This window comes from Heteronotia binoei, chromosome 5, assembly GCF_032191835.1.
Source record: "Heteronotia binoei isolate CCM8104 ecotype False Entrance Well chromosome 5, APGP_CSIRO_Hbin_v1, whole genome shotgun sequence".
NCBI classification, from domain to species: Eukaryota; Metazoa; Chordata; class Lepidosauria; order Squamata; family Gekkonidae; genus Heteronotia; species Heteronotia binoei.
The window spans coordinates 73,217,627-73,230,961 of record NC_083227.1 but is presented as its reverse complement, the minus strand read 5'-3'; the positions used below and the strand labels follow the sequence as shown (position 1 = coordinate 73,230,961).

Below are 13,335 nucleotides of genomic sequence, written 5' to 3'. Positions count from 1 at the left end.
GGACTAGATGACCGTGGAAATCCCTTCCAACTCTATGATTCTATTATTCTAAGGCCCTTACTATTTGAATAGTATTATGTGTGTGTAAAGTGCCACCAAGTTGTAGCCAATTTATGGCGACCCCAACAAGGGGCTTTCAAGGCAAGTGAGAAGCAGAGGTGGTTTCCCATTGCCTTCTTCTTCAGTCTTCCTTGGTGGTCTCCCTTCCAAGCACCAACCCTTGCTTAACTTCTGAGATCTGATGAGATTGGGCTATCCATACTACCCTCCTGCACTTGAATAGTGTTAGTGGTCAGTAATAGCATACCATGTGAATGGGGGGAAAACATCTTTGTCTTCTAGCCTGGTGTAGTTTGATTATTTTCATCCTGTTGGCATTCTTCTTTGCTTTCTCTCACCAAAAGGCTTCTTCTTTAAGGGCTGTCATTGCATGCAAGATTATTGCTGTGCTACTAAAATATCCAACTTGAGCTGTGTGTGTAGAGTGCCATCAAATCGCAGCCAATTTACAATGACCCCAGCAAGGGGCTTTCACACGTGAGATGCAGGGGTGGTTTTCCATTGCCTCCCTCTGCAGAGTCTTCCTTGGAGGTCTCCCTTCCATGTACTAACCCTGCTTAGTTTCTGAGATCTCATGAGATCAGGCTATGCCATGCTGCCTTCCCTCCCATCTTGAGCCAAAGCAATTGCTCCCCATGATCTGTGTTTGCTTTATGGGGGCTGGGACTTTCTCACAGTGTTACACATGCAGTATGTACATTCAAGCTAGGAGTGAGAGCTACACAGATGAAAGGAGAGGGGTCTGGCAACATGTATGTGTATGTGTGAGAGAGAAAAATTCAAAATAATGATAAGAACATAAGAAGACCCCTTTTGGATCAGACCAATAGTCCAATTAGTCCAGCATCCTGTGCCACGCAATGGCCAGCCAGTTCCTCTGGACTGCCAACAACACAGCATAGAGGCTGAGACCTTCCCCTGATGTTGCCTCCTCACTTTGGGATTCAGAGGATTAGTGTCTTTGAATGCCCTTGAGTGCTAGTATTTTGGGAGAGGGAGAAAAATTTCTTTGTCAGCTCTTTCCATCCCATGAATAATTTTATAGACCTCTATCATGTCTCCCTTAATCATCTTTTGTCTAAACTGAAAAGTCGCAGACTCTTCAGCCTTTCCTCATAGGGAAGGTGTTCCAACACCCTAATCATCTTGGTTGCCCTCCTCTGAAGATAGAGTTGCCAGGTCTATGCTGGAAAATACCTTGAGACTTTGGGGGGTAGATCCAGAAGAGGGTGGGGTTTGGGGATGTGAGGGGCCTCAGCATGGTATGATGTCATAGAGTCTACCCTTCAAAGAAGCTATTTTCTTCAGGGGAGCTGATCTTGCCAGCTGGAGATCAGTTGTAAAAGCTGGAGAACTCTGGGTCCTGCTTGGAGGCTAGCTATCCTATCTACACTTTCCCCAGCTCTACCATGTCCTTTTTGAGATAAAGTGACCAGAGCTGTACACTGTGTCCCAAATGAGGCTGCACCATATTTCTACACATGGGTATTGCAATATTGGTTGCCTTATTCTCAGTCTCTTCCCTAATAATCTGCATCATAGAGTTTGTCTTTTTCACTGCTGCAGCATGGGTTGACAGTTTCATTGCACTATCCATCACAACCCTAAGGTCTTTCCCCCTTTCACTCTCAGCATTTTCAGACTCCATTAGCCTATACTTGAAACTGGAATTTTTTGTCCCAGTGTTCATCACTTTACACTTATGAACACTGATTGTCATTTGCAAGCGAAAGAGTATTGGAAGATGATACAACAAGAAATCTCTAAAATTCTGGGTTATGACTTTAAGAAAACTGCAGAGACTTTTTTGCTTGGATTACAATTAGAAAAATTTCCAAAGGAAGACAGGACTTTAATTTGGTACTTGCTCTCAGCTGCTAGGACATTGTATGCGCAGCTGTGGAAACAAGGAAAAATACCAGAGAAATGGGATTGGATTGTGAAAGTTTTATAATGGAGTGAGATGGACAAATTAACTAAAACTTTAAGAGACTATGACTTAGATATATTCAAAAAGGAGTGGAAGAAATTTAAAGGATATATGGAGAAAGAGTGGAACGTAAAAAGACATTGGACAATTCTTTAGTATTAATGAGAAAAGAAAAGTATTGAACTTTGATAGATTAGTGGTACCTTTATAATTGAACTTAAATTTATAACTTCGGGAAAGTCAAATATTGGAGGGAGGGGGGGGGCGGAAATATCATATGGGTTAGTATAGAAAAAGACAATTAAATATTGTAACCATATGTTATTAATAAATTGTTAAAACACAAACACTGATTGTTATTTGCCACCTTGTCACCCACTCACCCAGTTTGTCGAGCTATTGGAGCTCTTCACAATCAGCCTTGGTTTTTACCATCCTGAATAATTTTTTGTTATCTGAAAACTTGGCAACTAAATTAAATAGTATGAGGACCTACTTCTATAGTCTTAATATCTGAAAAGAATTGATTTTGTGTGTTGAGTGGAACATCTGGAAAACCATGCCTAAAAATGATATAGGGTGGTCTGCCAGTTCTCTCTAAGTACTAAAACTGGATTAGACACAGTGGGATTACCAACAATTTATTTTTGAATGAATAAAGAAGCAGTAAATTTAATAGATATAAGCAAAGCTTTTTTCAAAAAGCCTATAAAAATATTATTTCCTCACACTTGAACACACTGTTTTTTTTCCATGTCTATAACTCCCCACCCCCTAAGTTGTCCTTCAGGAAACAAAACCCTTGGATTCAGTCTTCTCCATAAGATCAAGGGCCATGAATGCACAAGAGATTTTGGAGCACAGCCTGAGGCGGTATACATAAATGACATACCTAGTTATGAGAATTTGCAGGCTGCCTCATGGCAAGGGTTGCCAGGTCCCTTCTGGCCACTGGCAGGGGATGTGGGGGGGGGGGAATGGGGTGGCCAGACCCAGGTTGAAAATGCCTGGAGATTTGGGTAGAGCCAGGGACCTCAGTGAGGCACAATGCAATAGAGCCCACCCTCTGAAACATCCATTTTCTCCAAAGGAACTGGCCTCTGTAGTCTGGAGAAGAGCTGTAATTTCAAGGGATTCCCAGGTCGCATCTGGAGGCTGGCATCCCCATAAAATCATGTCACTTATGGTACGGCCAGCTCTTCTACTATCATGTGTTACAAAAATAAACAAGAATCTTGTAGCACTTGAAAGACTAACAATCTTTTATTCCAGCATAAACTTTTGTGGAACTGGGCTCTAGTCCTGCCACACATCTAGTACTTACTGGCTCATGTTTTGTTCCATCTATCTCCCAGTTGCCAGTGCCTGCACCATATTTTCAGTAAGAGCTGTGATTTGGTAAACAGGACCTTCCCATTTTCCCTTGACTTTCATGACCTTGGGCACATTGGTGATTTTGATTTCACTGAAAATTCACAGAAGAGCATGTTACTTACTCCCTTTCTTATGCTTTTTCTTCAACAGCATTACCATTCATAATCACTACACTCCTGGCGAGTCTGAACAGCTGTTGCAACCCTTGGATCTACATGCTTTTCACTGGTCACCTTTTCCATGACCTCTTGCACCGATTCCTCTGCTGCTCCTCCCGCTATTTAAAATCACGACAAGGATGTGACCTCAGCGTCAGCAAGAAAAGCAACTCCTCCACGTTTGTACTGAGTCTCAAAAGCTCCAGTCAGAGGAGCTTCACACAGCCATCCACAGCATGAAGGACAACCTAGGTCTCCATGAAGTATATCACCATGAGTTGGGTGGACTGGCTTCAGTATCTATGTGCTTAAGGATGTAAAGCTGTAGAAAACAGTGGTGTTGGATGTAAATACATACATACATACATACATACATACATATTATATATAAAATATGTTAAAATGTGTGTATGTAAATGTGCAGGATGTTTCTTATTTAACTGAGAGTGAAGATAACAAGAAAACAGTTATCAGTAGCAGCCTCTGTAGCTGGAACTTTCAAGGGGTAGTCTAAATAATAATTCACACAAGGGCTTGGATTTCCCATTCTGCAAATGGAAGGGTTTTTTTAAAATGTCTTTCTTCCACTGCAGAACTTCAACTGCCCATCTCATGGTGTGTCTGGGGCTGCCAACCTCCAGGTGGGTCTGGAGATCTCCTGGGATTACAACTGATCTCCAGGTGAGACAGATCAGTTCATCTGGAGAAAAGGGCCACTTTGGAAGGTGGATTCTATGGCATTATACCCCACTGGAGTCCCTCCTCTCCCCAAAACTCACCCTCCTCAGGACCGCCCCCCCCCCTAATCTCCAGGTATTTCCCAACCCAGACCTGGCAACCCTACTGGTCCCTCAGGAGTAGCATTTGGGGGATCATTTTGGCAGCAGTGGATGAGAGGAGGTGAGAAAGTCTTTTTCAAGGGTGGGAATCCCTTTCATCGGCAACAATTTACCATGGGATCCAAGCCAATAAATAATGTAGGGCTCATTTGCTATACTTTTACAATCATAGGCCTCCCCCTGCTGCTTTTTCCACTTACTTTCACCATCCTCCTGGCTTTCAGTGACTTGCCTGCTGGGTCCGATGGCACCTCCCAGGCTCTTCTGCCCCCTCAGTAGCATCCTCTGTTGCTGGAACTTGCAAGGATTAATGCATTGTCTATGCATGCACAGACAATGCTTTTTAATTTTATTTTTATTTGGGGGGTATTTAAAACCTTTCCTAATATTTTTTTATCTTTTCAGTTTTTTCTGCAAACCTTGGGAGTCACCCAATTTATGGATTTAGATATCCACAGATAGGAGGCACACTTGGGAATTAGATACATAGATTCAGAATTCTGAAACTTTTATTCATATTTCCCAATAGAATTTTTGAAACTTTTTTTAAAAAGGAGCTTTGACTCTCAAAATCTTATGTCCCCAAAATGCTGTTGCCCTCTAAGGTGCTACTGGACTCAAAGCTAGCTGTTCAGACCAATATGGCTGCCCTCTGAAATTAAAATCTTACAGATATCTACTATCAGATATATCATCTATCACTCATTGTCAAATACAGACATAAAGCATTCAGATAATATTTGGGCATTCAATTACTAACATGAATGTCCACAGGGCTTTCTTTACAGATCAATGCAACTTTTTCATATTTGAAGACTTCTTATGACACATAAACCTTGTTCAATTGATTGTAGGGGAAGATCGGACTCAGTTCAATGACTGCCGAATTAAATCTGAGTATAAATTCTTTGACAGTTACTTTCAAAAAGCTTTATGTAAGATGGGTATTACTTTATTGTAGATAACTTTGATAAATATTATGTGGATATAACTTCACTTCTGTGTAACTCACTTTATCATGCAAGTGCAATGAAAAAAACTTCTATGTAAATATAAATTTTATGTTTTTGTTTAAGAGAAAAATATGGGGGGAAAATAGATGTAAACCCAGGAGGGTGGGAGGACCAAAATGCATTACACACAAAATGTAAAATAAATGTAAATGTAAAATGTACAGTAAATGGGAAAAATAATGCACCAAATGTGCACCATACCGTGCCTTAGCAGATTTTTTAATGGCTCTTCTTGATTTAATTTCTTTAGCAAGTCTTCCTGCTCCTGCTGTGACTGCTGTAGGGTAAAATGATAGTCCTGCTGGCCAGAGCACACAGAGGAATAGGGAGGAAGAGACCACCAAAAGAGGAAGGGGGGCAGGGGCCACAATGGTTGCACCCTGTTTCATTTTCTCAAAGTATTTGAATGAAATATATTTTAAAACTATATGGCAGCCAGGTAAGAGTCATTTTTGAAAAGTATTGTTCACATGAACAATAGAAATCCAAATAACAATAAGAACAGGTCTGCATGCTTTCAACAAACAGCTAAAAGATATAGTGTGCTGGGGTCAAATGCTGTGGAGTTGTGCTCAGAACCTTTGGCTGGCCATAGACAATGTATTATTATGCAGAACTGCACCCTTATATAATGTAGACTGGGATGTCTGACATTAGTTATGACAGATACTCTGAAACTAAATTCCCCAGGGTTCCTAAACTTGTCTGCTTGCTGGCTAAAGAGTAAAGAAACATCTAAAGAGTCCTTTAGGGATGCTTGACCAGCCGACAGTTAGGTTCATGTCTTATTTGCCAGTAGTGTATAGGGAGCTAATTGTTCAAGGACTAGTTTGACTGTTGCTTGGTCCGTTCATGTCAGTTCTGCAGCTGGCTTTGCTATATTCCTTCCTCACTGTGCAGTTCAGAATAATTGGCTTTTTGTGCAGGTACATTTTCGCACAGCTAGACAGAGTTTGACTGCTCCCCGTCCTTTCTGTGTAATTGCTGTGCTCAGTGGGCAATTATTTAAGTAGATGATTAAATCAGTCAGAAATCATATAAAATGGTCATAAATAAATGCCATGTTTTAATAAGATCCTCCCCTTTGATGTTTGTTTAAGTAGTCTCTAGGAATGCTGATTGCAGGTAGTTCTGCAGAATCCTGATGCAAATTGCAACACTGTTTGGCACTTGTTTGCAGATGCTTGTTATGAGCTGAACTAGCTGGGTAATTGACTCACATCTGACTGATACCTTTGAGCATGGTAAATTCAACAGTCTAACATGTTCATGGCAAAATCTCCAGCCCTAGAGTCTCTTTCCCTCCCTACCTCCCGCCATGTTATTCTGAAAATATAGAGGTTAAGGCCAAGGAAATGATCTGCTTTCTTCAGAAAGTCATGGAAAGGCTTTGGTATCTACATTCTGTTTGTTGTCCATCCATGGTAGCTATGTGGTGCTGGACTAGATGGTCTGATCCAGCAGGACTCTTCTTAGGTTGTTATGTCCTTCCAACCAATGGGCTTCTACAAACACATTCACAGAAGGAGAAGCAATTGTTGCACACATTCTGTTCCTTAAACATTAAGATATTAGTTAGAACGATGGGTACTATATAGGAGATATTAAGAAATCATTAACAATTGGAAAGGAAATACAGAGAAATGTTACTGGGACCTAGTTCTCTCTGCAGATGAAAAACCTAAAAAAAATACATATATGTGTTTATTTAATGTTCTTCCTACCACCCTCAACTCCTGCACATACTAGGCTTGTTCAAGTTTGTTCTGTAGAGCCCAGTAGGCCCCTCTAGCCCATCTCCCAGCTCCCTGCAAGGAGACCAGTTTTGGTAACCTACTAAGAGGGCCCTTTAGAGTTTATTCCAAAAAGGGAGGCAAAGCTCTGCTACCTTCCCCCACATAAGCTGCCACCAGACTGGGTGTTCAGGTTCCAGGGCCCAGTCCACCCTGTTCCCTTAGTAGGATCAATAATCCCCAAATGAACAAGGAGATACTTAAGGCATTCATACACTCCCTCAGGAGCACTCTTGGATAAGGCCAAAAAGCAACTGGTCCCTTCTGCAAGCCACTGACACAAACACCAGAACAAAAGTTCAAACAAAATTTATTCTGGGTACACAGGCATTTCACCACACATAGTGCAAAGAAAAATAAAAAAGCTTTTAAAGCTAACTAGGACCAATTTTGCACTAGACTTTTAATCTTGATCTAGCTCTATCTCCAAACTGACATTCTACACTAAAATCATAGAATCATAGAGTCACAGAGTTGGTTTCTCTGATTCTCATGTAGAATGTCAGTTTGGGGACAGGGCTACACCAAGATTAAAGGCAGGCCTGGTGCTAGGGGTTCTGCTGCCCCTAGGCCAAGCCCTGATCCCCCCCCCTTCCTGGTGTCTTCCTGTGTGTGCTTTGCATGAGTGCTCATCCTGGCCCTCCCCTGCTTCAAAGGGAGCCAAGAAGAGTCTCTTGCCAGCTCCTTCTGAAGCAGGGAAGGACCAGGTTGAGCGATCGTGCGAAGTGTGTATAGCTCTCTGCAGCTTCAAAGGGAGCCGGCAAGAGACCATGGTCTCTTGCTGGCTCCCTTTGAAGCAGGGGAGGGCCATGCGCACTTCGCTTGAGCGCTCTGGTCAGTGAGGACAGGGAGGGGGCACCTCTGGTCAGGTCAGCGGGGATGAGGAGGGAGTGCCTTTGGTCAGCGGGGATGGGAAACACCTCCGGTTGGGTTGGTGGTGCTCTGGTCAGGTTGACAGGGATGGCAGGTTGGCAGGACCCACCCCTGCAGCCAAATGGTGCCCGAGGTGGCTGCCTACTTCGCCAACTCCCACACGCCAGCCCCGATTAAAAGTCTAGTGTGAAATTGGTCCAGATTACCTTGGCAACAAGCCAATCATAGATAGTTAAAAGTCCAGAGTTTAACAGGGAAACTCCCCTCAGGGACTGTTCGGCAGTCTTCCAAGGTTCCAAAAGATACACTCCACTGACCCTAATGTCACAGCAGCCCCTTGCCTCAGCAAGCAAGCCTGTATTCAAACAGGAAACCCCCCTGGCCTCATCAAGCAAGCTTAACAAAGAAAAAAAAATCTCCTCCTTTTACCATCCAGAAGAACCACTAATTAACAGTCAATGTCTAATGCTGTTCAGCTGACTGTTATCACTCCTTGGGCGTTTTCGCACTCACCTTCAGCCGGCACAACCCCCCTCTTCACCGCGCAGGGTCTGCACGGATTTTGCACTAAATGCCGCGGAGCAGCCAGAAGAGCCGGAAACTCCCGTCGCAAAAGCCGTGCAAACGGAAACTGCTTTTTGGCGGTTTACGTTTGAGCGGCTTTTGCGCCGGGAGCTTCTGGCTCTTCCGGCTGCTCCGCGGCATTTAGTGCGAAATCCGCGCAGATCCTGCGCGGTGAAGAGGGGGGTCGCGCCGGCTGAAGGTGAGTGCGAAAACGCCCCTTGATTGTAAGCAGAGGATAGAAGATTCTGCACAGACTTAGGCAAACAAACTAAAACATGCCCTGGCACTACATGTTCTGAATAAAGGAAAGGTTGTGTACCGATTACTAGTTTGAAGCAAGGAGAAGAAGCAATCTTGATCTTACATCAATGAATCCTTCTGTTGTGCTAGCAGAACTTGAGACTACATAAAAGTCACTTTCACTTTTACAGTTGTATCTCCAGTAGTTTTTTTCATGCCTTTGCTAGATCCCCAGAGACAGCAACTGTTGTAGGATTCACCAATGTTTGGCTTGTGTAGTCCATTTAAGGATCTGGGACTTGCTATTTTAACTTTCATTTTAGCGGGAGATGCTAAGCCACCTTGAACCAAGAGGAAGGATGGGAAATAGATAATAGAAAGATAGACAGATAGATAGCATGTCTGAGGAGAAGGCTTGGCTTGAATGGTTCTTCGAGACAAATAAACACAAGAAATTTTGGGGAGCGGAGGAGCAGTCCATAATTTGAGACACTACCCCAACTTGTAGTCTAAAGTACCACAATTCAGACAGTTTTATCTACTGTAACAGGGACTACACCATCATAATACTTTTAAATCTCTGAATTTTTGTAACCCAGCTTGCTGGGTGGAAAGTGTAGTTGACTGGGAAAGGCAATGGCAAACCACCCCGTAAAAAGTCTGCCGTGAAAACGTTGTGATGTGACATCACCCCAGAGTCGGAAATGACTGATGCTTGCACAGGGGAATACCTTTACCTTTTTAATACTTAAACTAAGGTATAACACACTAAAAATTTACTTTAGGTTTTGCTTTGGATTTAATAACTCAGCTCTCTGACCTGATGGCTTTTCAGCATTTTTGCCAGTTGGTTTCTCACAGCACCAGATGTCTCCTAGGATGGAATGTGTCAGCATCAAGCATGCTCCCAAAATAGTAAATAGCATCTTTGAAATGCAACGCATGACTGGGTTGGTTGGGTTGTGGTGGGGAGAATCTTTGGAGATAAAGTCCCAGATGTTACAAATGCTCATTTTCAGGCTTGTTAGCTAGCACGATGATAGTATTATCCTTTTTTTCTTAGCAGTTGGCCAAAACAGAATAATTAGTATTTAGAATGCCATAGCCATGGATTTTATTTATTTTTATTTATTTATTTGTAACTTGTATCCCGCCCTTCCCATCAGGTGGCTCAGGGCGGCTTACAGCATATAAAATCTAACATGAGAACATAAAAGTTTAAACATTTCATACAATTTACATGATTAAAATTTAAACAATTCAGACAATTTACATAATTAAAATATTAAACCATTCTGCAGTCTTATAAAACTACGCTCGATTTCAAATTTCAGTGCCGGTTAGTTGTAAGCCTGCCGGAAGAGGGTTGTCTTACAGGCCCTGCGGAATTGAGCAAGATCCCGCAGGGCCCTTACCTCTTCCGGCAGCTGGTTCCACCAGGAAGGGGCCATTACGGAGAAGGCCCTATCCCTCGTAGATTTCAAACGGGCTTCCTTTGGCCCGGGGACAACAAGGAGGTTTTGAGTTCCCGATCTCAGTACTCTCTGGGGAACAGTTGGGGAATGATTAGTATTCAATTAGATTCTTAACATCTTCCTTCTCAGTGCTAATCTGCTGATGTAAACCTGACTTATAAACTAAGTGAACAGCATTCATTTAAAAAAATGGCATTTCTGTTGCTCTCTCCAGGTAACTATGCTTCTCTCAATTATTGTTGGTTCTTCATTATTGATCGGGAATCTAATATGGTTTTCAAACAGCAGCATTGAGGATTCATTGGAACCTATAAGTAAATTATTTATTTCTTGAATTTTCTCTATGAACATCATTTGGGATCCAAACCTTAAATGGGCCACATCTAGGTCAATTTCCATGTTACTAGTGTATTGAGTCCTAATCCTAATTGGTCTCCTTGGTACCGTCTCAACACTGTAGGCAGGTGTGAAGCAAGAAGCTGCTGTATGTTGAAGGAGTAAAAAATAGTAATAGCACTAGTTGTGGCAATGTGATAAAGAACACTCAGAGCCTTCTAAAAGACAGCTTTTGTTGAAGGCAAGCGGAAGATATTCTTGGCTGAATACATCAAATCAAAAGTGTCTGCAGCTGTATTTAGTACAATACAAACTCACACATGTTCATGAGATCTTTATACAGAAGAGGATTAAAGATTTTGTTAACTTCAACCCCATGATGGTTTTTTGGAACATGCCTTCATCAAGCTTACAGGTCCAACCTAAAAAACATATATATTGCAGGGTCCAGACTGCTGGCTTGGGGCAGCAGCATGCTGACCCGGAAGTGATCCAGCACAAACAGAAGCACCTTGGGATGGCTAGATGGCGTGTGGCCCACTGCCAGATCAGGGACAGGCCACAGATGCCCCAGAGGAGCGTTCACAGCACCCATGCGCCTTACCACTGCTCCCCAGGCAGTTCAGACAGCTGGGAAAGGTGCCTTGCCATTTGAAAATGCTATTTTTAAGTTGCTCTATGGATGGTGAGGGGTGAGGTGAGTAGGAGAGCAGGCTGCTAGCCAGATGTGTGTGTGACCCCTGCATTTCTAAAGCTGCACAGGGACCATCCCTGTGTCAGCTTAAACTGCTGGTCTGAACCTAGCCTATGTTTACTTAATGTTCTTTCTACCACCCCCAACTCATGGACATACTAGGATTCTTCAAGTTTATTCTGAATCCAGGAAAGAGGAATGTGCTGATCACTAGCTTGAAGCAAGGGGAAGAAGTTATCTTGATCTTATATATGTGAATCCTGCTGCTGTTGCATCCAACTCTTGTCTCTATGAGCAGAAGTACTTTCCCCCCAATTTCTCCTTCTCACTGCAGTCTCCCCCCCTCCCCATGCCAAGTAGTGTTCCTGAGTGTCCCTTGAACCCTAGGGGTGCAGTGGACATTTGTAATGTGTCGGTGTAGTCAGCCAGGTTGGAAAGTTACATTCTTTGAGTGACATTTGTAATGTGGCTTATTGAGTGCAACCTGTTATGTTTGTTTTCTGCCCTCTCTATACATCATGCATCTTTGTGGTGATTTCTTGCATCACTTTATTTATAGGTACAGATTACTTTGACATACTCTGTGTCAGGTTGACCACAATGATAGTGCATCATCCTTCAGTAGCTTTCATAACACTCTATAGGATAGTTCATAAATCCATACTTGAGTACACTTCACTTGATGATTCACAGGTGAACGAATGGTGGAAACTGAAATTTACAATGCAGCCTGATTCCAAAACTCCCTTGAAAGCCTGGAGAGATGTATGATTTAGCAAATATTTGCTCAGGAGGTTGTTAAAAATGGAAGGATGCTGGGCTGGATCCTATGATCCATCAGTGGAAGGCACTGACAGCTGCCAGTTTATTTCTAGGGCTGAGAAATTACTGTGGGAAGGGAAGAGGGGAAGATATTGTCCTCTCCTCTCCTCTCTATCAGTGGAGCTCTACCTATAGAAAAGACAGTTAAGAGGAGAGCCAGGGAGATCAGGGCTCTTGTATGGATCTCACACAGATCCAAGTCTATGTTCAGAAATATCTTAATAGGAGGAGGTTAGGGCTCTGCAAGAGCTCTCACAGTTCTGCAGGGTGTGCAAAACGGTGCTATTTTGCCAGGCATTTTCGAATTAAAATCTATGACAACAGAAAAAAATAGATATTACACCATCCGGCCCCAAAAAGAAATAGACACTATTGGCCCATATCAAATACTCCACTGGGACCTTTTGCATAATACACAGTAATACACTAAACAATAGAATTTACATCGATTGAATTGGCAGTTATCCGCCATTATTAATACAACCTACTGTTAGATCTAATAGTACCTATCATGGCTATATGATACTGTTTTATATGTTTTTATCTAAGATGTATTTTATATTTTTATGTTATGGCTTATTATTACTGGTTTTTATGACTTTCCAATGTGAGCTGCCCTGAGCCTCCTTCGGCAGGGAGAGTGAGATATAAGTCAAATAAATAAATAATATTTTAAATAAGTGAAACACAACAGTTATAGAAGAGCACTTAAAATAGTTTTCAGAATACTTTATCTTGGCTCATGACCTCCTTTGTGTTTGTACTAGATACTTCTGCTCACGGAAGATTCCTCTTCCTGGAAAAGCTTCCACTTCTTCCCCATGGTATTCCTTGAAGTCCCTGACTCATGTAGAAACAATTTCAGGGTTCATAGATGATTGTACTGGGGGATGTAAAATTTGCTGTTTAGCTATTGAATCCCATCTTACACTCTGCTGAATCCAAATTTAAAAGGTGAAATTGAAAATAACACTCCCAATGTGTTCCTAAGATTACATAGTGAGAATTGTAGGCCATAGTGATCTTAACTTTTCAAACTTTGCTGTTCTTAAAGAGTTGACATTACAAAGCCATGGGAAAGTGAAGGAAAAGTACACACAGTGTGAGAACAGATGGGCAATCTGGGACAGCTGGAAGGCGTCCCGAATTGGGACAGCTCAAAAA

The 13,335-nt window shown here is 42.3% G+C and overlaps 1 protein-coding gene across 1 annotated transcript in view; it reads left to right on the top strand.

Annotated features, from left to right (window-relative positions):
- OXTR (oxytocin receptor) overlaps positions 1–3,959 on the top strand; it is a 31,577-nt gene extending 27,618 nt beyond the window's left edge. The window contains exon 2 of the mRNA XM_060239601.1: positions 3,515–3,959. Coding sequence (XP_060095584.1) covers positions 3,515–3,762 — 248 coding nt within the window. The 3' untranslated portion in view covers positions 3,763–3,959. The remainder of the gene's footprint in view (positions 1–3,514) is intronic.
- The last annotated feature ends 9,376 nt before the right edge of the window (positions 3,960–13,335 follow it).